Source organism: Penicillium rubens (genome assembly GCF_028828025.1).
Source record: "Penicillium rubens strain IBT 27055 chromosome Unknown utg000002l_segment0_segment0, whole genome shotgun sequence".
NCBI lineage: Eukaryota > Fungi > Ascomycota > Eurotiomycetes > Eurotiales > Aspergillaceae > Penicillium > Penicillium rubens.
Window position 1 is genome coordinate 697,994 of NW_026890600.1, and position 27,039 is coordinate 725,032.

At 50.1% G+C, this 27,039-nt stretch overlaps 9 protein-coding genes across 9 annotated transcripts; 3 read left to right on the top strand and 6 right to left on the bottom strand.

Annotated features, from left to right (window-relative positions):
• Positions 1-939: 939 nt before the first annotated feature.
• On the bottom strand, positions 940-2,415 carry N7525_002710 (oleate delta-12 desaturase odeA; the record flags this gene model as incomplete). The annotated part of the gene is made up of 2 exons (XM_002559685.1): positions 940-1,352; positions 1,422-2,415. 2 exons carry the CDS (start codon positions 2,413-2,415, stop codon positions 940-942), a joined length of 1,407 nt encoding a protein of 468 aa, XP_002559731.1.
• A 1,895-nt stretch (positions 2,416-4,310) lies between these two features.
• N7525_002711 (putative TMEM1 family protein) lies at positions 4,311-8,777 on the bottom strand (the record flags this gene model as incomplete). Its single annotated transcript, XM_002559684.2, has 4 exons — positions 4,311-4,961; positions 5,018-6,094; positions 6,145-8,690; positions 8,744-8,777. The coding sequence occupies 4 exons, from the start codon at positions 8,775-8,777 to the stop codon at positions 4,311-4,313; spliced, it is 4,308 nt and encodes a 1,435-aa protein (XP_002559730.1).
• A 357-nt stretch (positions 8,778-9,134) lies between these two features.
• Positions 9,135-10,453, bottom strand: pyr8 (acetyltransferase pyr8; the record flags this gene model as incomplete). Its single annotated transcript, XM_002559683.1, has 2 exons — positions 9,135-9,642; positions 9,702-10,453. 2 exons carry the CDS (start codon positions 10,451-10,453, stop codon positions 9,135-9,137), a joined length of 1,260 nt encoding a protein of 419 aa, XP_002559729.1.
• Positions 10,454-11,018: 565 nt separating this feature from the next.
• Positions 11,019-12,378, top strand: N7525_002713 (aspartate aminotransferase family protein; the record flags this gene model as incomplete). Its single annotated transcript, XM_002559682.1, has 2 exons — positions 11,019-11,206; positions 11,268-12,378. 2 exons carry the CDS (start codon positions 11,019-11,021, stop codon positions 12,376-12,378), a joined length of 1,299 nt encoding a protein of 432 aa, XP_002559728.1.
• A 411-nt stretch (positions 12,379-12,789) lies between these two features.
• Positions 12,790-17,121, bottom strand: N7525_002714 (putative membrane-tethered transcription factor (SPT23); the record flags this gene model as incomplete). Its single annotated transcript, XM_002559681.1, has 3 exons — positions 12,790-12,921; positions 12,992-16,405; positions 16,459-17,121. The coding sequence occupies 3 exons, from the start codon at positions 17,119-17,121 to the stop codon at positions 12,790-12,792; spliced, it is 4,209 nt and encodes a 1,402-aa protein (XP_002559727.1).
• Positions 17,122-20,115: 2,994 nt separating this feature from the next.
• On the top strand, positions 20,116-21,462 carry N7525_002715 (AA9 family lytic polysaccharide monooxygenase; the record flags this gene model as incomplete). Its single annotated transcript, XM_061212409.1, has 1 exon — positions 20,116-21,462. The coding sequence occupies one exon, from the start codon at positions 20,116-20,118 to the stop codon at positions 21,460-21,462; it is 1,347 nt and encodes a 448-aa protein (XP_061069430.1).
• Positions 21,463-22,257: 795 nt separating this feature from the next.
• N7525_002716 (uncharacterized protein) lies at positions 22,258-22,910 on the bottom strand (the record flags this gene model as incomplete). The annotated part of the gene is made up of 2 exons (XM_002559678.1): positions 22,258-22,352; positions 22,442-22,910. 2 exons carry the CDS (start codon positions 22,908-22,910, stop codon positions 22,258-22,260), a joined length of 564 nt encoding a protein of 187 aa, XP_002559724.1.
• Positions 22,911-24,124: 1,214 nt separating this feature from the next.
• N7525_002717 (uncharacterized protein) lies at positions 24,125-24,628 on the top strand (the record flags this gene model as incomplete). The annotated part of the gene is made up of 1 exon (XM_002559677.1): positions 24,125-24,628. One exon carries the CDS (start codon positions 24,125-24,127, stop codon positions 24,626-24,628), a length of 504 nt encoding a protein of 167 aa, XP_002559723.1.
• A 179-nt stretch (positions 24,629-24,807) lies between these two features.
• Positions 24,808-26,938, bottom strand: N7525_002718 (putative RNA binding protein Ligatin/Tma64; the record flags this gene model as incomplete). Its single annotated transcript, XM_061212410.1, has 3 exons — positions 24,808-25,892; positions 25,965-26,811; positions 26,918-26,938. The coding sequence occupies 3 exons, from the start codon at positions 26,936-26,938 to the stop codon at positions 24,808-24,810; spliced, it is 1,953 nt and encodes a 650-aa protein (XP_061069431.1).
• Between the last annotated feature and the right edge of the window lie 101 nt (positions 26,939-27,039).

Below are 27,039 nucleotides of genomic sequence, written 5' to 3' on the forward strand. Positions count from 1 at the left end.
TTGAGATTTTGTACATATGAACATCTGAAAAGATATAAACGTCCAAGCAAAGGCCATACTATTCTAAATAATAGACTTCGTATATGAAGTGCTGATCTTAGATTGGAAGTTAATGAGTTGAGGTGTGATGCACAATGGCTTGCATGTAGGTAGACTGTTTTGGAGGTTCACGGGGTTGAACAAGGCGCAAAGAAATGAATCCGTGCAATTCAAAGCTGCTGTGCAACAATTATCGAGCCATTTAGGGCTTCGAACTTGGATTTGGTGTGGGAAGCAGGCCTTGACCGACACTGCTACATATATTACCTTAGTTATGTCTTCTCTTGTTACACTTATCTTGACTTGGAGATGTTTAGGTGTATCTAGGATACCTCAAACTGAAATCTGAAAGTGGAATATCACTCCAATATGGCTTCGATGCTGATGAATCATAGGCTTGTCGATCATTTGCTCCAGACTCTTTGTATGCATGTAAGTATTCGGTGGACATATATACAGATGTACATGCAGGCAAGAGACGAAAAGGAAGAACACGCTTCAAATTAACCACAATCATATATATGGACATTTCTCTAAATTAACAGCGACCGTCTCTTTCTCCCTTTTCATCAGGCTCCTTTCTTTCCCCTAACATCCTTGCAACATGAGCTCAACCTCACCGAAGAAACAAAAAATGGATCTAAGGATCAAAGGTAAGAGATGCAATATGAAGATGCGAGAGACCAACGACAATCATGAAAAAGCTTGAACGGCTCAATGAGAAAAGAAACGTCAAATTTGATCTATGGTTCCCGCCGAAGCTCTCAAGGAAAATCGTCTTGACCTTGTGTATATCCACGCAAAGTATACAACATAAGGCATCAAAGTTGAAATCGAATCAGAACAATGCAAGAGGGGACAAAAACAAGAAAACCAAACAAGCACTCAAGGCCTCAATATCTATTGAGCCTTGGGCATCTTGGCGGGAGGAACACCGACGCCGTTGGTGTTACGGTAGAACATGACACCCTGGCTCTCACCGACCGCACCCTCGGTGGGCTCAACCCACTGGCAGACACGGGCAGAGGTCCACATGGCCTTGAAGAAACCAGTCCAGCCGGTGTGAGCCTCAGAGCGGTAGTGGTCTCCCATGACGCCCTTGATGGCCTCGCTGGCCTCGTCGGCGTTGTAGAAGGGGATGTTGCTGACGTAGTGGTGCAGCACGTGGGTCTCGATGATTCCGTGGAAGATGTGGCGGCCGACGAAGCCGAAGTCGCGGTCAATGGTGGCAGCAGCGCCGCGGGCGAAGTTCCACACCTCAGGCTGGTAGTGAGGAAGGGTAGGGTCGGTGTGCTGGAGGAAGGTAATAGCGACTGCAATGGGATATTGTTAGCAACAGGGATTCGAAAGAACTGTTGTTCTTTGTGTCTTGTGGAACTTACCGAGCCAGTGGTTCACCCACAGGTACGGGAGACCGTACCAGACCAGCAGGTTCAACCAGCCGAAGTTGGTGCCGATGTAGTACAGGGCAGAGCCGGTGAGAAGGAGACCCAGGTCACTCAGGACAATCAGCTTGGCGTCCTTGGCCTCGTACAGAGGGCTGGAGGGGTTGAAGTGATTGACACCGCCAAACCAGCCGTTTTGCTTGCCCACACCGCGGCCCTCGGGCTGCTTGGAGTGGTTGTTGTGACCGGTGACGTTGTTGAGCAGGTACATAGGCCAGCCGAAGAGCTGCTGGGCCAAGAGGTTGCCGGCAGTCAGGATGGGAGTCTCCTCACACAGCTCACCGAGCTCGTGCAGGGTCTTGCCGACGCGGGAGGCGTACTGCTCACGGGTCTTGGGAACGAAGACCATGTCGCGGGCCAGGTTACCGGTGGCCTTGTGGTGCTTGCCGTGGGAGATCTTCCAGGAGAAGTAGGGGACAAGCAGGAGGGAGTGGCAGATCCAGCCAACAGTGTCGTTCAGGACCTTGGAGGGGGAGAAGGCCTGGTGGCCGCACTCGTGGGCCAGAACCCACACGCCGGTGCCGACGAGACCCTGCACGATGGTGTACAGTGTCCAGAGGGCCACGCGGGCCGGCATGAAGGGGACAGTCTCGGGGGTGACATAGTTGTGGAAGAGGTAGAAGACGGATCCCAACATGGCCATGTCACGGAAGACATAGTACAAACTGGTGGCGGCAGAGCGGTGGAAGCAGTGAGCGGGAATGGCATCGCGAATCTGCTTGATGGTGTAGTCTGGGATCTTGAACTCGTTACCATAGGTATCGAGCATCTTGCTGCCCTCCTGCTCCGAAGCCATCGAGGAAAGGGAGGTAGAGGAGGGAGACTGGCGAGGGCTGTCAAAGGGCGAAGCCGAGACAGAACTGGCCGTTGAGGACTCTGTAGCGGGGTTGCGATTGAGCGCAACGCGCTTGGGGATTGCGGTAGACGACATGTTGGGTGTTGTTGAGGCTGACAGTGTCTAACTGGGAAGTCACGGTGCGTATACTCCCAAGATATCCCTTTCTATTGGAATGAAACGAAGGACAAGCGTTTCAAAGCAGAAACGGAAAGTCGTTTTTAAAACAAGAAACAACCTGTGGTCGGATTAGCTGGGGATTATCGGAGCAGTAAACTGTCATCTACTCACAATATTTTGAGTTTTTTGGGGTGTTGCACAAAAGACAAAGTAGATCGAAACGAAAGCCCCGTTCTAAACAAGAGCCAACGAGAGCCAACGAGAAAGCAAGCAATTGACCACGAAAAGAAAGAAAAGACACAAAAGAAGGAAACAGCCCCCTTTCAAAAAGAGAAACAGAAAAATTGAAGGGCAAAAAATACCAAAAATTCCAAAAAGAAAAAACAATCCCATGGGACCGTGGGGTGGTAATTTTCATACCGCCACTCCACCCCCAGGGGCAATCCAACCGTATGGTGTTCTGAAAGTTACAGATATCTAGATCCACTTCGCCTTCATTGAATTTTCGCATGAACTGCATGTGGCCAGAATAGCCAGAATAGGGCTGATCTTTCCTCGGAGTCGATCTCGTATTCATGTCATTGTGTTACTCTACAACATATACCCAGACTACGGAGTGCATCGTACCTCTATGCGCTTTCTCTCTGAGTTCTTTAGTTAATCCCGTTCCCCCAACAATTTTGATATAGTGGTCTGACCGATGTGATCTAGGCTATATCAGGTGTTCGCTTGGATGTCGCTTTCACATGCCGAGAATACGGTGAAGGTGTAGCTGCATATGGGTAGATTAAAGTGATCAACTTGCCTCGGCGGGTCATTTTCGTGATGTATACGAAGTATGTTGTAGACGGCCCTGGATTGGCCTGGAAGTCTTCCACTGGATCCGAGATGCAAGATCATTATGGCGAATCGGTTTTGCTTTTTATGTATGTGCAATTGGATACTCCGTACGGAGTATCAAGACCCGAGACTACGCTCGAGGGCTGGAGATGGCTCGGCAGTGGTATGCGCAAGGGACATGTGATCCACTTTTTCTTTTTCGACTTTCTTGGCCTTCCGGATGTAATTCGGTGTTGGCAGAACTATGGCCTCAACCTTATTTGTCTACCTAGTAGTTCACATTTACTGAATTGACTAGATGTGAGCATTAGAATGTATAGAATACTCTATCAATACATTAAATTGTTCCCATGAAAATGTCAAAATTTAATATAAAATAGAATACATTCAAAATTTAATATAAAATAGAATACATATGTACTTACTCAGACATTCAGATAGGTACGGGGATATAAAAATTGCCTCTACCCGCTTGTTGGGACCCTTTTGGTTTTGTTGGGGCCCCACTTCCATTTGAAAAATACACAGACGCTAATTTTCACTTTCAGATGTTTAATTCTTTAGTTCCCCTGGCCTTATCATTTTGCCACCTTAGATAAGATCTGATCAGGCCGATCTCGGACTTTTCTATTGTCCGACTTCTACAGAGTACATATAGAGAATATTGTACTTGGGAATATCCAACCACTTCACGTGAGGTAGAAAAAGTAATACGTGAGCCTGCTAGAAGCGAGTTAGAAGAAACCTCGATCCTAGCTCAGATATGGAGTTAATCCATACTAGTGCATACTAGTCTGTATCGGGCCAAGGGCCAGCGGGAGCAGCCCCAGCCGAAACCATCAACCATATTCCCGAGGTCTATACAACTTACAGCAAATATAGTACGGAGTACGAAGTATAACTGAAGCGTTTCACAAAAGAATAAAGGATTCATGAATCGTAGATCTACATACAAACAAGTATCCCAGGGAGCCTATATACGACTCATTATACATACAATCACCCTCACCACCCCATACAGATTTATCAAATCAGCGAACCTCCTCCATCCGCCGCTCCGAATCAACAAGCCAAGATCCCCCACCAGCAGCATGATTACCGCCAGCAGCACTAAGAGTAACAGTCGTCTTCTTCAGGTCCGGAAGAACAAGAACCGTCTCGCCATGGTTACGGTAGTCAACCTCACAAGGGATCGAGCGACGAGCCGGCGCCATGGAACCAGCGGCATCAGCCGCAGGCGGCGACGTCGGGGGTTGAGGCGCCGGTGGCAGGAAGGTACGGATCTCAACGCCTGGGAGAAGGAGATGGCCTGGTTTCTGGGGGAGTAGTAGGACGGTGAAGCGGGTGGATGCACCGTCGCGAGCGAGGAAGTTGCCCCGCCGACGACCGCCTATTTGCCACTGGTCTGGATTGGCGTGGATCTCGTAGGAGCATTCGAGGGGTTGGTCGGCGTTTTCGCGGGTCGCTGGGGAACACCAGCGTCGTGTGTGGCGGAGGCATAGCTCGGCGACGATCATCTGACCGACGGCGGCGTGGGTGGAGGGCCCTGGGTCGGTGGTGGATTTGGGCTGGAGCTGGAGGTCGGCTGTGTGCACGACTTGGACCTCGGGGACGTCGACAGGGATGATGATGCGGCGGGTCGGGATGGTAGGTTGTGCGGGGAGCTGGATCGTGGGGTTGTTCTGTTTCATATGTGAGTAAAATATAGCTGGCTGGAAACACTCGAGTTGGTTCTTACCTTGTGCCACTCTTTGAGCCACTGTCGCACATCCTCGCCTGGTGCTTTCAAAGCTCCAAGTAGATCGTCCCATCGCACAGTCTGATAGGGCAGCATGTTTACTTCCCGAATGAGCCCAATAGCTTCCATGTCATTCGTGGACAGCTGTGCGCGGAAACTGTTGACAATGTGCGATGTGAGCAGCGCTGCGTACTGACGGAATGGACTGGAGTCGATGGAAGCAGCGAATTGCTTTTCGATTGCATCGAGGCACTCATCGTCGACACATGTGAAGTCAATGCTCAGATGTAGGCTACGCGGCGTTGATGCGGACGTGCTACCCTCACTATGGCGGATTTTGTAAAGAAGAGACGCGGGCTGCTTAGGGAAGACATCAAGGGCGACGGGGCCAGTGATGCTGGATTGCACGTCGTAAATGTCCGAACTCGGTAGACTGCAGTTCATAATACGGAGCGGGATCAGCATGGCCGGACTGATGGTGAAACGCGAGAATAGTAGTTCATCCTTGAAAATGTCCTGCACGTTGACCGATATAGGTAGTGCTGAAACAACACTGAATGATGCCGAGGAAGCGAATCGGCCTTGTTCAGTCTCATAGCCGATCTCTGCTCGCGCTGAGAGTGTCGAAAAGGCCTCCTCCACAGTATAGGGGATACGCAGTCGGACGAATGACCGCGCCGGCAATTGCGCGAATTCGATAATGCCTGACTCATGGTTGGCATCGACCTCGAGCTTGCCATCCACAACTTCTGTTTCTGCAAGTCGAAGCCGTAGGCCTGCAGTAGCTGGCCGGACACGGATCGTACCACTCTTGATATCATTTCGCCCGCTGTCAAGTTCCAGCTCCAGCGTCCGCATGGCCTGAAGGTTAATAAGATGCGGTGCCACGATCTTCGCCTGTAGGGCTTCCGCTGGAGGGTAACAATAGATGTAAGGCTGGTTGTCGCGTTCCTCAGAGTCTTCCGTTTCCCGGAAGCCAACAGGAAGGGCGGAGTCGTGCCCGGCGTTCAAGTTAAAGACAAGGTTGCCAGCCCTCATCTCGAGCCGGTCAATGAAGTACTTGCCTTGAAGTGTGGTCTGCAAAAAGGTTAGTTACTACCAGTAGAAGTTCTCTTACAAGCACTTACCGAGCAGTCAATCAAAATCTGTGTTGATGATGATTTCACCACAAATTTGGCTGAGCTATCGATCCAGTGCTCAGAATTCTGAGAGCTGTTAGAGCTGACCAGCCGCACCTTGAGATTGTCAATCTCGATCTGCTGGCCCAAAAGGAATCGTAAAGACAATTGGATCTGGAATCCATCTTTGTTATCGTACAGTCGAATGGCTGGGTCGACACGGAGGTCGCCAAAGAAGTCTGTCAAGGAAGCAGTGACATCTTTTTGAAGAGCACCAGACGCCTCGAACAAATCGCGGACATGTCCTTCTAACATTTCCTGTTCAGCAGAAGGAATTGAGCAAGCCACGGACTTTTGCCTGACTGACAATTGCGCCTGCGCATATGTAGCAAATTTGGAAAGCAACCGTATCATCATCCGAACATAGTCCTCATTCCGTCTGAGCTCCTTCAAGCACCGCGCGTGGAGTTCTAACATACTTCCTTCCAGAACAATCCAGTATTTGGAGCCGTAGAAGGGGGCCATCCGGTGGAAATAAGAAGCAGCAGACTCGTAGTCTTTGCGGCGGTATCGTAGAATAGCAATTTCAGCCAGGGCCTGTTCCACGGCGTTGACACGGTTGGCTGCCATATGATGGCGGATCAAACGGTCTGTGAGATCTTCATAGAGAAACAGGAAGGCTTCTTTTGACTTTAATGCGGCCTTGAGGCCAGGAAGCTCGATGCCTACAAGCGACGATTGCTTCTTCTTTGAAGGTGTCTGTGACCCTTCATAATCACCGTCCAGCGAGATCTCCGCCAGGTCACTTGCCCCAGAACGATATCGATCATCAAACAGAAGACCGAGATCATTCCAGTTCTCAGCCCAGCCTCGTCTGCGAGCAATCTCCTCGAGGGATCGCCGAGCTAGAAGAAGCAATTCCGCCCTTCCAGATGACAGCTGTTCAGAACCAGTTTTTTGCGTCGGAATAGGCATGGGCTTAGGGTGTTCCATAGTTGATCGCCGCTGAAGCAAACCCACACTGTCAGAGATATCCTGAGTCACTGGCCTGCCAGGTCGGGCACCAGGTGGACCTATGAGGGAACTAGAGCGGCGAGGCACATCGGCACGGGAATCTGCCATCGTGGCAGCAGCGGCTTCACTAGATTGTGCAACGGCATGAAGAGAGGACTCGGGGAGCATGAGGGTCGGAGTAGAGGATTGACTCAGAATTTGGAAGGCTGCCGAAAATGCCCACACGGAGACTAGATTGTTGATAATATCCGTCTTGTCATCATGAACTACATCCGCTAGACCGCATTCAAGATCATAGCGGAGGGTATGTGCAGCTAAACCGATGAATTCAGTTGCTCTTCCACAGATTTCAGCTAGCAGAATGAGATTTTCGGGCTTCTTGCCAGACCTCGCTGCGTTGCCGTCTGCCGCAGTTTCGCTGCCGGCCAATGAAGGAGCTCTCGCAGCTCGAAGTAGTAGAGTCAGTTGACGAGAGAAGATGTATGTGCGGAAATCGAAGATGGATATATCGCTTGCTAGGATCATTTCCCGGTAGGGCATCTTATTGGCGTTAAATGGGAAATCCTCCGGCTGAATCTCCGAAAAGAGAGTCGCGTCATCGTCGCGGGTATCGGAAGCCCCCGTCTCCAATGCCTTCTTGGCCATCTCGGCCCAGTCCTTGCTGGTGATCGAGAGTGCACCGCCGTGTTGGTCGCCACTCCCATCGAGCTGGTCTCGAATGTTTGCATCCAAGCCAACGGCTAGCTCATCGTATCCAGCCAGCGCATCTTCGAACAGACCCACATTCTCGAACCCCCTAGCAAGACCTTCCTTAAGGATGAAGAACGTGCAGAAGTTCCAACCTGGCAAATTGCGCTGAGAGTCTTTCTCCTTTATATCCTCCTCATATTGCGCCACACGTAAATCAAACGAAGCCAGAATGCCGTTCTTCATTTTATCAATCAAATCCTCCAATTGCTCGGTCAATTCAGGGGACTTGGTCCCCTGCTTTGGGAGACGCAGTTGCGCCACACGATCCACAGCAGACTTGGACGATCCATTAAAGTCAGCCTTCGCCTTTTCTAGCACCGTAGTCGAACCACGGCCCCATTTGGATGTAGGTGTGGCTGCCTTGTCCGCAGCGTCGGCATCCGGTACCACGTGCAGGATAAGCCACTCGAACGCATCGTGCTTTTCCTGACTAGTAGTTGCAGACTGCGAGCTCTGGGATGACGCGTTGGCCTTGATCCATTCGCGAACGTTCCGTCGGGCGGTCGCCTTGTAGGTTTCGTTGTCGTCGCATCGGAGGAGGTAAACTTTCAGGTATGGGGTCTGCCGTAGACCGGGAATCTGGTGTCGGCGATGGGCGACTGCGTCATGAACAGTATCGCTCGATGATTTGCGTTCGTTTGATTCTTGCGCAGGTGTGAAGCCGATGCGGAGCGACTCGATTGACCGCACGGGGCGGGTTGGCGATTTCCAGTGGAGATTTCTCAGGGGGAGCTTTGATTCAACGATGGGTTGAATGAGCGGAAACAAGCCCGAAGGATCTGTGTATTCGACTGTGTTGTATGGTCAGCGCAAGCTTCATTCGTCTCAATCACCTTGGTCATACCCGTTACATTGCTGGAAGCCTGCGAAGGGTCCATGATTTCCCGGGCGCAATACGGGAAGTAGCCAATTGGCTTCAGGACATCTCAAAACTCAAGGTACATAGGAGCTTCCATGCGCCTGGAGTTAAGGGGAAAAGTTGCGGGGTGATGGAGACATGCTGTCAACAGCGGCCACGCACGGCCTCCTTCTTTTCCATTTTAGTGCGTATCCCTCGCTGCTTTTAGCATTTGGATCTACAAGGCTTTTCTTTGTTTTATTCTTTTATCCAGACAAGTATATATACATTTTTATACATTTTTATACACGAATATATAGCTATGTACTTATTGCATAAGATATAACATCTATCTCGGCAAAAAGTCTATACCAGGCCCAGGATCTATACCGCGACCTCACACCTCAACCTCGAACAGCTTTGCCAGCACAGCACCACCAACCAGAACAATCCCCGCCTGTATAGGCAGTCCAATCTTACCTGCCACAGAAAAAGGAACCAGGGCTTGGTTTTCCGGTCTCACCACTTGCGGGTAGAAGAACCCAGTCGAGGTGACACCCAACCATGCCATAGACCACGTCAGGCCAAGAGCCCTTTGCCACAGCGGTTTCGGAATATTCTTGCTTTGTCCAGACTTCGAAAAAGATTCCCATATCGCTTTGATGCCATCTTCAATCATGAGACCCAGAGGGGCAGTGACGAAGAATAACATGGCGCCGGATTCCTGTGGTGGGATTCCCTGCACAATATCGAGCACGAGATGCAGCCCGCCCGAGCAGAAGAAAACAACAAAAACATTCATATAACGCTGCACTAATGACTTCGGCCTTAGACCTAATAGGTCTTTAGTGATGAATCCGCTAACAGAGGTCAGGGGGTTCTGCAGCAATTGGTGCCAGAATTTTCTGCGAAATCGATGTCAGTATAGTATCCCGTCCAAATGACTTGCTGTGAGCGAGCTTACCCCCAGAAACCCCGGACTGTATCGGCATCCAGTGCTCTTCCGTACAATGGAGGGCAGTTTGCAGGCGAGTCGAGCCCGAGTCCAACGGCAAATATAGAGAAGACTCGGTGGTGGAAATCGATAAGAATTCGGCTCACCACAAATCCAGCCATGAGGTTTGAGATGATACGTTCAATCCATTGTTCGGTTGAGATATCCCATTGAGGTACTGGCGGCAATATACCACTTTTCTCTTGCTCCAGTGCCTGTTGCAACGCAAGTGTAGCAAAGGCATCTAGAGCTAGATATTGCCAAACCACGATGGCGATTTGGCGAACCAGAAAGCGACCTCGTGGAGGCGTGTTCATATCACGTCTTTTGTAATATGCTGGCTGTGGCGGGGCATTTTTTATTTGCCAGGGAGTGTTGATCCCACGAGGATCAGTGAAAAGCCGAGTTGCGGCATAGGTTTGAGCCACAAAGCTCTGGCTAACCCCAGAAGGCAAATCATTGCTACCCTTAGGGTTGATGAGTAGCAAGTTTAGACATTGGAAGACGATGGTTATGAATAGGCGACCACATTCGCACCATACGAATCCCGGGCCTAGCGCTGTGGCTACCGGTATAGCTCGGTATACAATGAAGATAGAGCATGGAATCCACAGATACCGAAGAACAGATCGCTTTGGTGTTGCGATTAGGAGAGTCGCAGGTATAAGGCAATGGGCAGCATAGAGAAAGAGAATCTGCAGAATATTGGAAGAGGTTGACATGGCTCACCTATCCCCAAGCAAAAGGGGGAAACACCTTCGAACGAGTGTTGTGTGAGATGTGAATTTCTTCCAAAAAGGGGCGATCTGCATAGAATCTCAATAGTATTTGACTACGTGGGGCCTTACGGTGAGCAATAAATACGAAGATGACAAAATATATCATTACTCACTCCATCGTATAGGATTGATGCTTTATTCAATAATTATCTGTGTCTTGTTTCATAGGTGTTTCTTGTGAGCCAGCCATTTCGATGATGCTAAATCATTGCCTGGTGCATACATCTTCCAATATATATCTGTCCATGGTGATATTACTGGAATCATAAGGCCTTCTCTTGACTCATCTCTGATGAAGAACAGTATAATCTCTAGGCTTGCTCTATTAGGGAATTAATCTATGCCATGATAATATATGGCTATATAGCGGACTCGTGAACGTATTTATTGGAAGACGGACAATCTACAAATTCCGGGCATCAGATTTCCCCGCTCATATCACGGTTATATAAACCGACATTCATCAATGGATAACATCACAAGAGTTTTTTGAACAACGAACACAAACATGGACTCAGCTCTCCGCGATGCCGCAACTCGATTCATTGAGCAGCACCCTGAGTCGCAACGCCTGCATAAGCTGTCACTCGCCAGCTTACCAGGAGGAAACACCCGCACTCTACTACACACAGCACCATTTCCAGTTTTCATGCGCAAGGGCGAAGGTTCAGTATTGTGGGATGAAGACGGAAACAAGTAAGCACATTCCCTTGGTCCACGAGAACGTATGGACTACCTAGGTAACACTATTTCCCAGATATTATGATCTAGTCGGCGAATTATCCGCCGGACTATATGGACACTCTCACCCGACGCTACAAAAAGTGTTGACAGAAACCATTCAAAATGTCGGGTTGAGTCTGGGAGCAACGAATGTCTACGAGCAGCGATATGCGTCGTTGCTGTGTGAGCGGTTTGGACTTGAACGGGCTCGATTTACAAACTCTGGAACAGAAGCAAACATACACTGTCTTGCTGCAGCCAGGAAATTCACCGGCCGTCGTAAGGTTATCGTCTTCCGAGGAGCCTACCACGGTAGCGTGCTATCTTTTGGAAATGGTATCCCGGAAAACAACATCGACCAGAGTGATTGGGTACTCCTGCAGTACAACGATTCCGAGGCTGTTCGGGAAGCGTTTTCCCAGAATGATGATATTGCCGCTGTCATTCTAGAGGGAATCCAGGGGGCTGGCGGGTTCATTTCTGCATCACTCGAGTTCCTACGAACAACCCGCGAGGAGAGCGAGAGAGCGGGCGCGTTAATGATTCTGGATGAGGTGATGACATCTCGGCTGGCACCGGGGGGATTGAAAGATATGCTCGGGATCAGACCGGATCTTATCACTTTGGGCAAGTATCTAGGCGGAGGCTTGCCATTTGGGGCTTTCGGTGGTCGACGAGATATTATGGATGTGTTCAACCCTCTTACGCCAGGGGCTTTGGCACACTCTGGCACATTCCAGAATAACACTTTGATGTTGCACTCTGGATATGCGGGACTCTCTGAAGTGTATACGGCTGAAGTTGTTCAATCGCTCAATGCTCAAGGTGATGACTTGCGTCAGCGCCTGCAACGGGTCTTTGCGGGATCGAAGTTCTGCGTTACTGGCCAGGGTTCTCTTATGTGCGTCCATGCCACTAATGTAGGTCTTCGCGCTGAGCAGATCACTTGTCGAGATGATGTTGTTGCCATTGAGGACACGGATCTCAAGCAGCTTTTCTGGTTGGAACTGGTGAATGCAGGGTTCTGGGTTCAGAGCCGAGGAACAATCACCTTGAACATCGCCATGTCTGCTGCAGCTCTTGACGCATTTGTTGAAGTCGTTGAGGAGTTCTGCAAGCGATATAGATCCTTGATTGTAGTTTAATACATGTGTGGTATGACTACCGTGGGCCTAAAGAGGGATGCATGATGAAGATGGTATTCGGATATGAGTCTAACAAGAGGATGTGTAACACAATGCATATGCATATCGAGCATTTAGTTACAACACTGCATAACTGAGTGGTGGCACGAATCTTCGATACAACTGCAACAGCTTAAATCAATCGTCACAGGGATCAAGCTGGAAAATTTAATAGAGGCAAGGACAGTAAAACTCAATCATGCGGATTCTACATAGATAGTCGTTGCCGCGTCATTATGAACACAAATAAGGAAAAAACAAAAACCCGACAGTTAGTCCGTCGTACAATAGGTAAGCTTCACCCGCTCAGGAACAACGCCAAAGGAAATATGACCAGAAAGAAAAAAGAAGGAAAGGAAAGAAGAAGATGCCCTAAATGCTCATTTCCACAGCCGGCTGTGTATAGCGAGCTTTCACAAATTCAAAGCTGTCCGTGACGCCTTGCCAAATCCCGGGAACGTAGTTTCGACCCCAGGCGCAAATAACGAGAATAAGAAGAGGAATCTGTAGAAATAGCGTTAACTGAGTACTAGATTGAAAAAGAAAAGAGCTGGTAGACATGTTGTTTACTTACCCAGATGAAGTACAGGTTTCGGTCGTTACCCAGACCCTTCATTCGTCGAGCTTGTTGCTCTCGGAGATGCTTTTGTTGCTCGCGAGAGATCACATTGCGCCCGATTGTGATGTCTTTGAGATCGTCTTTCTCGACTTGCGCGAGGGAAGCTGAAGCTGAAGCCGGCGCTGAAGCGGCGGCGGCGGCAGCAGCACTGCTCTGGGCCTCGAAGTGTTCGTCGACAGCTGCCTCTGTTGCGGCACGGATCAGACTGGACTTCTTCATGTCGGACTCCTCGGTAGTTTCGGGGTGCGGGAACAGCTCGTCGTACGAAGGTGGCTGGTTGGGATTGGGCGCGGAGGAGCCCTTCAAGTAGTCCCACCAGCCATCCCCGGCAGCAGGTCGGTGAGGAACAAGGTTGGTTATGCGGCGCATCATTCCTTGTCCTTGGTAGTCTTGGAGGGCCGGCATCGCGGGTATCGCTGGCATTGCGGGCATCGGAGGCATGGGAGGGAGAGCCGGGAGATTGGGGAAGGCATTCGCCACGCTTTGCTGGAACTGATTGATTTGAAAAGCGAGCTGGTCGCGCCACGCGACAAGAGGTGCTGGGGGGACGAAGCCTTGAGCATCCCCAGGTGCGACCGTTTGTTCGCTATTGTCCATAGCTGGCGGACCAGCATCTTGATGCATACTAGACCGACGAGAAGAGTTGAATTGAAGAGGCTCAGAGTCAGAATCGTCGGTGGTTTCCTCCTCATCATCCAGATCCTCTGAGTCATCAACAGCATGGCCAAGAGATCCAGAGGCGGAAGACACCTCCCACATGGAGCTAAGCGAGGCCGAACTGCTTTGCCGGCGGCGTGATGTGAGGGACCCAACGCTGCGGGACCGGTAGTGGCGAGATGGAAGCAACGCGGCTTGGTGGGCAGGGAGCGTTGTCGCGAGGTCCGCGGCAGTGAAACCCCGCACGCTGCGAGTATTGGGGTTGGCGCCCGTAAGACGCAACCGGTGGACAATGTGAGCATGACCATTGAGTGCGGCTAGATGCATTGGCGCATTGCCCGTGTTGTCTTGCACATCGGGGTTTGCACCTCGAGCCAAAAGACCCGCAACAAATCTTGTCAGTCCAAGGGATGCGGCAAAGTGGAGAAGACTCTGGCCGGTCGTGCTACGAGAGTTGTACCGTGGTGGCCGGGGACTGTTATCCAAGTCGATGAATTCCAAATAGGTCAGCATCTTGGAGTCGAGATCGCTGAGTTTGCCTTGGTTTTCAAGACCCGGTACTTGGCGCTGCTGACCTCCAGAGGAGTTACCTTGCATGTCTGCCTGCATGTTGAAGAACGCGTTTGGATCGCTTCCCATGATCTGTTGCGCTGTGTGGAATGCATCTGCTTGGCTGCCCAATTTCTGACCAAGAATGTTTAGCGCCAAGCGATACATTTGAAGCTCACGGTCATCCACATAGCGGAAGAACAGCTGTTGTTTGGGCATGAGGGGTTGAGGCTGCTGGACTTGGCCAAATGTCGGGTGCTCATGTTTGAATACGACAGATACCAGTCCCGGTTGGAGAGCGGGAGGGGTCAGGCAGTTGAGGCACTTGTCGCCCCAGAATGTGGTTGTAGTAGCTAAGGTGTCACCGAAAACGACCTCCATTCCAGGATAAAATCCGCTGCCCAACAACGTAACCTCAGTGCCTCCTGTGATGGAGCCCTCGGCAGGCACCAACTTGTGAATCACTGACGGCAACCGATTGGGAGTATTGCTGAGAGGAGGCCAAACCTGGCTTGAAGAATTTGCACCAAGTCCCATGGGAATATTTGGATCGCTGAAGCCGTTGCGATTCGAGCCACCTGGTGTCCCCGGACGACTGGGATGGGTGGAGTTGGGCGTTGACGCCAGTGCTCCACCGGCCAGGGTATCCAAGCTTTGTCGCTGGGCAGGAGTCGGGTTAAAGAATGGATTGTTATCATTGTTTTGGTTGGGAGTGGGCGGCCCATTTCCATATTGACCTGACATCGCCGAAGGGTCTACGAATGGCCGTTCAGTTGGTGCAACGAATCCACGAGCAGCCGCAAGTTGGGCAGCATTGTTCATGGCCGCTGCGGATGACTGAGGTGTCTCAAGTCGTGTCATTGTCAGTTCCGATGGAAGCCTTGCAGAGCTGCTGTGCTTGCGTCGTTTGCTCTGTGGCCCTTGGAAATCAGACGGGGATGCTCCTCGCGACAGGCTCCTGGACGCCTGTGGCACATGCCCGCCATTCGTTGAGCCTGGAGTCGCAAATGAACTGGGCGTAAGCTGATATTGTGAATTGAACCTTTGCTGAAGACCCTGCAGATCAGTTGGCGACTGAGGTGCACCAAAAGAGTTTTGCCCATTCTCGGGGTTTTGGCCCGAGGGAAACACTCCAACTCCTGGTACTTGCGTCCCGTCTGAGAGGGATGGTGAAGGGCCAGTCGGTGCAGGCGCAGATGGAGCCTGCGTCTTGTGGTCGTCCGTTATCATGATCGAATTTGTGATTGCCTGCGCCACAACATTGTCCAAGTGATCCTTCACAGTGAATATAACCTGGAAACCGAGCTTCTCGTTCTGGTGTCGGCAATAGCATGCAATCCGCATTGGCAGCTCCACTTGCATTGATCCCGGTGGGACTGATAACCTATCACCGTAGCCACCGCTGGCGTTCTTTGCTGGTTCGGTCCATTCCTTAATCTCACTGGTGTTGAAGACGATGACGCGCTTCTCTTCATCTTTTTGAAACAGTTCATCTTCCTCGGGCTTCCTTTGCTTCTTCCGTGACGCACGTTTCCGTTCGCGTTGTATGCACCCGCTGCAGATTTTCACATCGCCTCCATCCAATGGACGTTCGTCATCTGAAGTTGCTTGATAGTGATCACCTCTTGTCCGTGCAAATGCCCGCTTCATCTTTTCTCTGTCTTGCATGGCGCTTGTGCATACCAGACTTGTGTGCAACTGGAGAGTATCGCGGCTAGGTTCGGTGGCAGGAGGAGCAAGAAACTTAAGTTTGGAGATAGTGTGTGAGGGAAGACGGAGTTTCTTGACGCCGGTAGGTAACGGGGAGAGGGTCAATCGGATCGGAATTTGAGTCTCAACACGGGATTTGAGGGAAGTGGGATGCACGGTGAGAACAGGTTGTAGAGAGTGGGGGGTTGCTTGAGGTTGGGCCGGGGAGGAAGCGAAGTTGACAGGGAATTGGTATGATGCGGGCGAGCCGAAGTTCATGGCGGGTGATAACGAGGTGTGAAGAGGTGATTGGCGGTTCATGTTGATGCCTCCAAAGCTTTCTTCCAGAAGTGACGAAGGAGACTGTCCGCCCCATTGCGGAGCGGCTCTATCCATATCTTGATGCATTGTGGTGGAGTATGGCGACTGGCCGTTCAGTCCAAAAGCGAAGAACGGAGACCCGGGGGCATGGGCCTATGGATTGTTAGCAATACGCGGAAAACAAGTGTGCTATTCGAAAGACTCACCGAAGGCACAGCATCGATGGACGATATCCCAGCATGATTGCTTGAAGGGCTCCAGAGCTGGGATTTCGAGCGCTTTTGGGGTCGCGGGAGTGACCCATTGTCCGTCTTCAATGGACTAGGGCTACTCGCCGCACTTTCAAAGTCAAAGGCTGCATCCATCGCCTTGTTGCTGACCTCCAAATCAGGATCCATAGAGAAACCACCATCCATCGGAAAAGACGGGTCAATATTGAACGGCGATTCCTCCTTGACCGACGATAACTCCGGGCGCATCCAGTCCTCCGACGGGTAACTAGTAGAAACCAAGGGATTCTCACTGTGCACTGCAGAGTTCGTCGAAGCGATCGATGTTTGTCGCAGGTGATTCCGTGGCGATTCGGAGGAAGAACTGCGACCCGAGTCATCTGGCGATTCAGCCGGCGAGTCCGCAGCAAGAGTCGGCACTTCTCTCAGGGAGTTTTGGTCTTGGTGTGGCTTCAAAGAGCCCGACGCGCCGTTCGGACGGGAAGTTGTGGCTCGGGCGAATAGATCGTCAAAATCTCCGCCGGCGTTTTCAGTTGACATCTCGAGTTTTGTGGGGTCCAAGAAGTCCATATCGTCGTCCATTATGATAGGATCCAGTGAGGAAAACGAGGGTGAGAAGGGTGCCTGCGCTGATACCATCGTTTTATTCTTGTCTGATCGTTTGATCCTTCCGAGTTGGTAAATCGCAATCGATTCCAGCCGCGATTCCAGCCGTCGACAGCCACCTCCACAACAGCCCTATTAAATATAACAATTTCGCGCGTTTTGGAAAACGTATCCTATAGCAGTAATCCACAAAGTATAGCAATCAAGACCTGTCACAGTTTATACCAGGACCGGTCCCCGATAACATGGCCCTGAAGAAAGGTGAGATTGAAGGTGTTGGGGAAAGTCACTGCCTTGTAACTGGAGGAAAGGGGAGCGGGAAAACTGTGAGCGCCGATGGCCGGCAGAATCTCAACAAAGTATATGTAATCAGCGGCTTTACGTGAATTTATATTTGTAGTGTTAAAGCAAAGTATTGGATTGGATTAAATTGTCCTTTGATTTCAAAATGATCCTATCTCTTTTCAGATATGCTTACATCCCATAATCATAGCCCTGGAGGTATGGGTGTCTGAAATAGACACCTGAGGCCTTACAAAGCGGTGACCAATACAATGCACACACCATTTGATTCGCTGTTGATCCAACTTCTCCCGTCTGAGAACGAGGAAGGTTTTTCTATTCGACGTTGTACGGAACTCTTTGCATGGCCACACAACTTCATCTCGATTTGTGACACTCGGATTGATCCCGGGGGGCCGAATACTTGGAATGACGAAGAAGTGCTCCGTACATGCATAACCAGGATAATGTACAGAAACCTGTGCCAAGCGCACACAGACACTTCGGGTAATCATGGCTGGCAAAAGCAGAGATTGTGTTACCCCGGTTATCGGCTGTGTGCTACCCTCGCGATATTGGAGTAACACTCATTGATGGCCTGCAGGGCTAGCTATCAGTTTTGGGTGCTTTGCTTCGGTATCTTTTCGGCACACCAATGCAGCTGGCACGATGATGCACTTGAAGATTGTGATCGGACTCGCCATGGCCAGTGGCCCTGAGCAACGCACTGCTGCGGACACCTGTCAGCACAGCATACAACCTTGGAATATACCTATGTTGTATAATTGTGCATCTCTACACCGACAGCGTATTGTAGATATCGGGTATCTTTTGTATGGCAATTGCATATAAAAGGTACATGAACGCAACAAAATGAGTCATAACATCGATTTTTCTCAATCTCCAACAAGCCCAAGGGAAAATGAAAAGTTAAATAGTTGTAAAAGGTATCTGGTTCAATCGGTAAATATTGTATCTAAAGCTAATTTTAAATGTACGATATGATATGCGTAAAGAAAGCCTTAAGAGACACCACATACAAATAATATATATAAAAGTTCAATTCTCTCGTTCTAGCCAAACTTGACAATCTTTATGGAGTAGTAAGATGATAGAAATTGAACCTTCATGTATACTATATATCTCTTCCTATATATTTCCTAACCAGTTCAAGGCTTAAGAAACTTCGAGGTTGTATGCAATTGCCATACAAAAGATACCCGATATCTACAATTTGCTATCCGGTGCACGGAGTAGGTGTTGGTGGGCTTGGCACGATTATATCAGAGCCTCCATACTATACGGTAGGTAGGTAGACAGTGGATAATCTGTCTTCACGTGTGTGATGCAAAATCTGATTCTCCATAACGATTTAAGTAGCCAAAGATATCTGGCCTAGAGGCAATTGGACCTGCATATAGTATGGGGATCTAGTTCTAGTTCCTCGCAATCACGCATTGAAGCCTCCCGTTAATCTATTATATGGTCGTTGAATTAGTTTGAGACCTGTTCCAATGTGAATTGGTCAAAAGTCCCCTCAGTCTAATTGATAAAAGGATTTGCAAAGGGACGTGTGAGAAACGCCAACTTGGAAGAACGTGATTTTCATGTGACTTGACCAATTGCACGATTTGCTTCTACGGAGTAGTTGGCGCCTTTGTCATTTAGACCGCAATTTAGATCTGACAGAAGCGCTGACTATGGACCGTTCGAGATTATTTATCCTGACTCCTGGACCCCGTCATGCAGGAGACGGATATGATCCGGTGGAGTGTCTCAGAATAATCTTCTAAGCGCAGAGGCTAGCACCTATGGCGTTTGAAGGGGCAAACGGCCATATCTCTACGGAGGACGGAGTTATGCTGTACGGAGTTATGCTGTACGGAGTAAGTCTGCCAGGTTGTTCAAATGAAGCCGGTTGGATTAAAAAGAAATAGACGTTGTTGGCTAGGTACATAGGAAGAATTTTCCACATACCTAACATAGTAAAGAATAGACGATCGACCTGTCAAAAGGCATTGTGGGATACAAAATTCTCCGAACTGCCCCTGAAATGAAATTTAAACGAGGTTTCCCCCGAAAAGCAGGGGGAGCCCAACCCTTACGGAGTACATACGGAAACTCCGTACAGAATTGGCGGAGCGGAGATGTGATACTTTTAAGGGGCTCGATGAAACTGGGACTGTCGCAGACAACCGCCCACGATCGACAGCCACCCAACGAGAGATACGAGTCAGTGTCAAACGTGCCCTCCTTGATGACCCTGATGGAGCATAGCTTAATTACGGTTGTGCGCTAGTGCAGCCCTGGGAGCATCCGGCGCTTTAGAGACCACCGTGCTTCATCTATCTGCCACCTCCAAGATGCACTTGTCTCGGTCGCCCATGATTCTCCACCTATAGGCGCACTCTGAGAGTGGAATCCTTGTCCCATGTCAGAAACCTCCGTCGAACTTGCTGTTATCCTCTGTGATAGGTAATTCTTGGCGACGGAGTGATGCCGCTTTTGTCGAAACAGGTATGAAGCCCGCGAGGAACCTACATATATAAGGTCCTGGCATCCAGGCCACTTGATTTTTCTCATCTATCCTTTGCATTCCATTCATTTCAAGGTCTAGTACCATTCATTCTCTTTCGGGTTGACTTCATTGACTGAAGTCCCCTTGTCATTCTTTTTTCCGCTCACCTTTGATACTTCGATACTTCGATTTAAACGCTGTGCGTTTTATCCTACAACTCCTTCAAGATGTCTGTCTCAAAGATCGCGGGTCTCATGCTTAGCTCGGCCGCCATGGTCGCTGGCCACGGTTTCGTCTCAGGTGCTGTTGTTGATGGCACCTACCACGGAGGTTACCTCGTCAACAACTACCCCTACAATGACAACCACCCCGAGACTATCGGATGGGCCGAGAAGGCTACCGATCTCGGCTTCGTCGATGGCAGCGGCTACTCTGGCCCTGACATTATTTGCCACAAGGAGGCCACTCCTGGTGCCATCTCCGCCGAGGTCAAGGCCGGTGGTGATGTCGAGCTGCAGTGGACCGAGTGGCCCGAGAGCCACCACGGCCCCGTCATCAACTATCTGGCTAACTGCAACGGCGACTGCTCCAAGGTTGACAAGAAGACCCTCAAGTGGTTCAAGATCGCTGAGTCCGGTCTGATCGACGGCAGCAACGCCCCCGGTAAATGGGCATCTGACGAGCTCATTGCCAACAACAACAGCGCCTCCGTGACCATCCCCAGCTCCATCGCCGCTGGCAACTACGTTCTCCGTCACGAGATCATCGCCCTGCACTCCGCTGGCCAGGAGAACGGTGCCCAGAACTACCCCCAGTGTCTCAACCTGAAGGTCACCGGCGGCGGCAGCGACGTCCCCGAGGGTGTCGTCGGAACTGAGCTCTACAAGCCCGACGACGCCGGCATTTTGGTCAGCATCTACAACCAGCTGAAGGACTACACCATCCCCGGTCCCGCTCTGTACAAGGGCGCCTCCTCCGGCTCCGGCTCCAAGACCACCGACGCTGCCTCCACCGCAACTACCGCCAGTGCCTCAACCGTGAGTGCCTCTCCCATCCAGAGCTCCTCTTCGCACCACCTCACCCGCACCCGCACTGCCCGTCCCACTTACAGCCCCTCCGGCACCCCTACTCCCTCATCCAGTGCCGTGTCTGCTGCCTCAACCTCCACCCCTATTGGGTCTGGTGCTGAGTCCACCGACGCTCCTTCGGTCGTCACTGAGACTGCCACTGCCACTGCTTCTTCTGCTCCTCAGGTTACTGACGAGCCTGCTACACAGACCGCCAGCGACCCCGCCGACAGCGTTTCCATCACCACCAGCGCCGGTGCCCAGTCTGCCCAGAGCTCCGTCCCCGCCTCCGGTGGTGAGGCCTCCGAGCCTAGCGCTACCCCTGCCCCCAGCTCCTCCGGCTCTAGCTCCGGCTCCAGCTCCAGCTCCGGATCTTCCTCCGAGTCCGGCGACTACGCCTCCTACCTCAGCTCCCTGAGCGCCGAGAAGCTCCTCGAAGTCATCCGCTCCACCCTCAAGTGGCTTGTCTCTGACAACAAGGTGCACGCCCGTGCCCTGGCTCACTAAAATATTCGCCTTTCGTGATAGATTTATAGCTGTGGATAGCTTTCATCTGTGTCTATACGTCTTCTCGGTGTGTGAATTTTGTTACTGAACATCTGTGAAAGTTGGATCGGGTATCCTATCTCTTGTTGATTGTTCGACTGCGACTGATTGTAACAACACCGTGTTACGGATTTCCTTTATTTTCTCTTTCCTCCTTGCATTTTGCGCATCGGAGACGATAGGCCAGCTTGGGTCTTTTTCTACTTTACCTCTATGAATGGAATCGTTGGACTGCTCAATTTCATGATATCGTAGATGAAAACGTACTATACATTTTTACGCCGAACCGAGATTTGGCTGGCTTGCTTTAACTCTAGATTGCGCCTATTGCTTTCGTGAGAATCCTCCGAGGCCAATAATATGCTGTTACACCGTTCTAAACACTGATACTGCAAGCTCTATGGGTTCTTTGAATCGTTCATATTTAACAAACTCGAGTGGTCTACATATGTATAGACCTCATATGAAATAGTGCTTTGGAAGTGAAAAGGGAAGGAGAGGAAGCACTACACAACATCGTATTGATAACTCCAGCATCGTCTTGAAAAGAGTATCTTAACAAGTCTCAGGAGATAGAAGAACCCTGGAGACATACAGGTCATACCATGGTGAGTCCGGAACTAAGAAAAGAGTGTAAACGGCGAAGCTGGTTTTGCATAACGCCGTATGCTCGAGATGTTTCTTCCCCCGGCATTTAGACGACAATGCACTTTAGAACTCTGGCGGGGACTGGCACCCCGGTCTTCACAAAGCTAGTTATAGCCCCAAAGCCTCCAGCTGTGAGATAAGTTCGGCCGGAGCCTCATCCTCTGACACGACTGGCAGGGGTGAAGGGAAAGGAACACGGCGAGCTATATCCACGTCAGCGGGCTCCAAGTTCGCGCAGTAGGAGCATTAATATCTCCTCATGCCCGAAAATATAAAGACGGAGTCCTCTTACTAGTAATATCATGGACAGTTTGACGCCTCAAAACGGCGATAGGAGGGATGTGATGAACAACGAGGTACTCCTTAGCGATGCTAGCCTGCGCTGCAGTCGGGACCGACAAAGACAAAGTGTCGACAATCTCTTCGGCACGGAAAACGTAGTGGTCTCGAAGTGAATTCATATCAATCTCAAGAAGGGTGCAGTCTCTGTCGTGGAAGCGCGAGTGCCTTTCAAGCATCCAGTTTTCGGCATGGCTTCTGTCAGAGAAGAGTGATATAAATATGGTCGTGTATTGGCGGTCCCAGTTTAGATGTCTCTGTACCGCATCACCAAATTCAACAAGGTCTTCCTCATTATACCGTGTATCAATATCTCTAGCTTCGAGTCCCCTGTCAGCCCAATAAGCCGTTCTAGACTTCCTATATTGAACCCTATAGAGTATACGCGGGATTTCGTCCGTATGAAGGCCGAACATATCCATTGCTATCTATGTTCGCGGACGTTAGCACATTCCTCGCAGTTGGTAACGAAGCTCCAAGGCATTACTTATAGTGGCCACTCAAGGGCGCAGGCATGAAATCACAAAAATATGCTCGTTCGTAGAAAGGAAAAAGAGACAGTGAAGGTGAATTGTTCGTACATACAGTATTGTATGGGGAGTCAACGAGTCTTAATTCCGGACGTGAGATCAAAAGAAGACTAGAATACTGCAATTTTAAGAGCTGATTTTGTACTCGTAGGGTACCTTGTTGGGCTCCTAGGCGGAAATTAAGCGTTGGGCTCTTAGGCGGAAATTAAGCTGCTCGAGGAATATTGCATCCTGGGATTCAACTTGGGCGACGAAGCTAACACGAATATGTTGAAAGCAAGGAAATGTGAGTGAGTGAAGACAAGCGGAGAGTGCTGTCCGTGGACGGAAAGGAATACAAGCGGATATTGAAATGTAGGAATTCCGTCAACAATAGTTGCATATGCCATTAGAGCAAGTGAAAAATATGGACAACCGGTCGGCTTGGCATACAGTATATTGCCTGCTATTATCATGTATTCCATGTATACCATTAGTACCATGCGTGATTATCTATCTAGGTGGACATGGCAAAGCGAAACCTTGGAAGTACATGGGACACGTGGCTAGGCAACACCCGAGTTAGTTAGTCGTTCTATCTACCCGCTGTAAGGCATTCTTGTACCTTTGTTCTCGAACACTTCTCTGTGTGTTCATACATACCAAAGGGAGGAGATACTATGAGGAATATCCCACGAACTAATGGTAGGAAGACAGCAAACCGCATCAACTTTAACATCCCCAACAGGTTGCAAATTGTGATACAATAAACAGATTCTCTGCATACTAATGAGCCTCGTATTCTTGATATCCTTGCCAGTGGTAGACAGCTTTAACGTCAAGTCTGCCAGTCTAGCAGAGGACCATAACTGTAGGACCCTGGATGGTAATCTCATGTAGTACAATTCTACAAATGGAACAGCACATATAACAATAAAGCCTGGAGTACAAAAGTAGCGTGGAGGCACGTGGACAACAGCGTCCTGCTGTAAAACTCTCGGGTCATTCTTCGATCTCCGTCTACTCTGCCATACAATAAAATCCCATACACTCTAGCAAAAAAGCCCCATTACCAAGCCATCCGATACTTCCACCAGAAAATAGCCCTATACCAAGAAAAACCTACAATGCCAACACCGGAGGATACAAACAGAACCGAAAGAAATACTACCCCCAACCAAGAACCAAGTACTGAACCCATGTCCGGCACGCGCGAGTCCACACAGCACCAAGCAGACAATACGCCTCGCGATACTACACGTCGGACAGAAATCTACACCGATAACCCGGACCACGCGAGTCGTCTTACAGACGAGGAACGCCAGAGACTAGAGGCGCTCGCGGCGGACTCAGGGGGTGGTGCGATATTCGTTACGTATGATTTGGTTCACAGGATAGATACGCTCATGGCGGATGGGACACGTCGTACGGATCAGGCTTTGATGCAGTATTTGTTTCAGGATGATATCTGGGAGGCTATTGATACTAGTGATATCCGTGATAGGGAGACGCGCGGGGATGGTAGAAATGGACATGGCAATGGAAGGCAAGGAGACGAGAGCGAATTGAAATTGCTGAATGGAACAGAGGAGAGTCATGAAGAGGAGTTAAAGCGACAGAGGGATGGTTGATCCAACGTTGGTTTAGCTATGTGCTGGGAAATCTGTATCTGGAAGGTAGTTCAAACCATCACATCATGATTATCTGTTCATTTAATAGCAGTATACTGCAAGCGATTGATTTATCATCTGTACAGGGAAAGCGCTCTCTATCTAGCGGTTGTATGAACAAATGATCTTTTGCGAGGCGATCATTTCTTCTTCTTAGTCTTATCCACAACCTCGATCATCTGTGGCTTCAACCCACGGCGAACAAGGGCTGTCTCAATGGCCTTTCGTTGGTCGCCCTGTACCAAAACTTCCATGATCCCCTTGGGGGCACCGGTAGCTTGTGTTACACTAGTGCTGCCGGCACATTTCTTCTGAAGCTCCTGTGCCAACAGACTAGGAATAATGCCGAAGACCTCCAGAGTCATGACCTTGGTAACAGTCTTGGAGCCTGTCCGCTTCTCGAGGGTGACATGAACCTTTGGTGGGCTGCCTGCTTTCGGCTTGACATCTGCAATAGTTTGGCCGGTTTTTAAAATGAGATGGTACGGGGAGAGCAATGTTTTATCATCCATGAGTCGTTTCAACAGACCATCACGAGTGACCTTCCCGCGTGCTAGTGTCCCTTTATCTTCGGTTGATGATGAATTAAAGATGGTGTTGGCGAGGAATGGGTTGAGCGATATGATGCGTCGGTTCTCTTTTGAGATGATCGGCGGATTTTGGGACTCAAGATATTTATCCAAGTGACTGGATACGTCCGAGTATTTGTAGAAGTTATTCGTGTCGCTGGCAGCGAGGGCAGGGAAAATGGTTGGCATCAGCTTTCCTGATGGCCGATATAGACTTTGCACAGTGATCGTCTGGCCCACTGAAGGGTCGGAGCCTTCCGTTGCAGCCGACTTCTTGCCCTCAGGCGCGGTCGCCTTACTGCTCTCCAGGGCACGTGGTGAGGGCAGTCTGTATGGCACAAATCGCTCGATTCGGTGGTCCTCGAAGTCGACATCCAAAATGACGGTCTCTTGACCGCTACGGTCCTTGGTTTTGACAAGTTTCAGTTTGTCTAGATGTTTCATGAACTTTTTGACGTTCTTCCAACTGGTTTTCTTGATGTTGTAATGCTGAGCCTGTTGGGGGGTGTAGACAGGAAGATAGGGAGTAGTGAAGTTGGCTATCAACGCCGATGCTGTGATTGGCAGTGGAAGGCCATGGTCGGTTGCTGATGGGTTATCCTGCTTGAGCTTGTAGAGGGCGTAGACAAAAGCATTAACGAACGCCTTGTCAATTTCTATTATTCGTCAGTATTTGATTTCATTACAATCGCAAACTGGCTGGTAAGAAAGAAGTAGGGACAACATACCGTCCGTTGTGGGTGTCTCCTCCTCGGTCACGGGTTCTTCTGACGCGGTTGGGTCATTGCTTGGTGTTTCGATGTCGCCTGGGGTGGCTGTAACCCCATCATCCGCGATTCCCAAATCTTCCATTTGTTCCTCAACCTCCTCAACACTCTCAGTTTCATCCTCATCCCAGCCCTCCAAGTACTCTGGAGCCGGACGACCCGGAAGTGACGCTGAGCTCCACGCCCAAAGTTCGTCACCCTCCCAATGCAACCCACGGACCGCATGGCCCTTTGTGCCTTGCACCTCGCCTAATGCGGAAACATCAATCTCACAAATGCCCACAAAAAGTGGCACTGTATGTTTGTCCACACTCGCGACCGCGACAACGGCGCCCTTGGCCGCCCTTTCGGGGAATGGAGGTTCATTCGCGAGGCCCGGTGTCATTAAGTCAGCTCCACCATGCAGCTTCCCCATCACAAACTCCGGAGTATAGAGCAAGGGCACTAAGTTCGGGTTGTGCCATAATGTATAGACAGTTGGGTATAGTCGCTTGTCGGCCCCCGGGCCATGTTCCAGCTTGAACCATAGCACCCGCTCATCGCCGTCGGGATGTGTGCCAACATATACGATCCCTTGAAGCTCGCGAAGATCTGGACCAGCGGTAGTTGTAAAACGAGCAGTCTGGGTGTTATCGGGCAGGAGGGAATTCCGGATGGACGTAAGGCTCGAGGCGGGGGCAGATGCTGGGCTGGGTTCGGACGAGTCTGCTTTGGTGGGGTTTGAGGTGAGAGGAATTTGGTAATCTTTGATAATTTGGTCTGCAATCTTGCGACGATCAGAAGACCGTAGTGGAGAGAGATTTTTGATCTATTCGATGTTAGTATGGTGTCATTTGAGTGTAAGGGTGGGAGCATTTGCAGTAGGAGCTTCCCAGCAAAGCTTGGAGGGGTAGTGCGGGGGAGAGGTCAATTACTGTAGGCTTCTTTTTGAACATTGTAAGCTTGTTAGCTATAAGCTGCTGTAAGCTCAAAAGGCCGAATATGTTCGAATGCAAATCGGCTGAAGAGCTGAAGAGGAAGAATATGAGAATGAGTC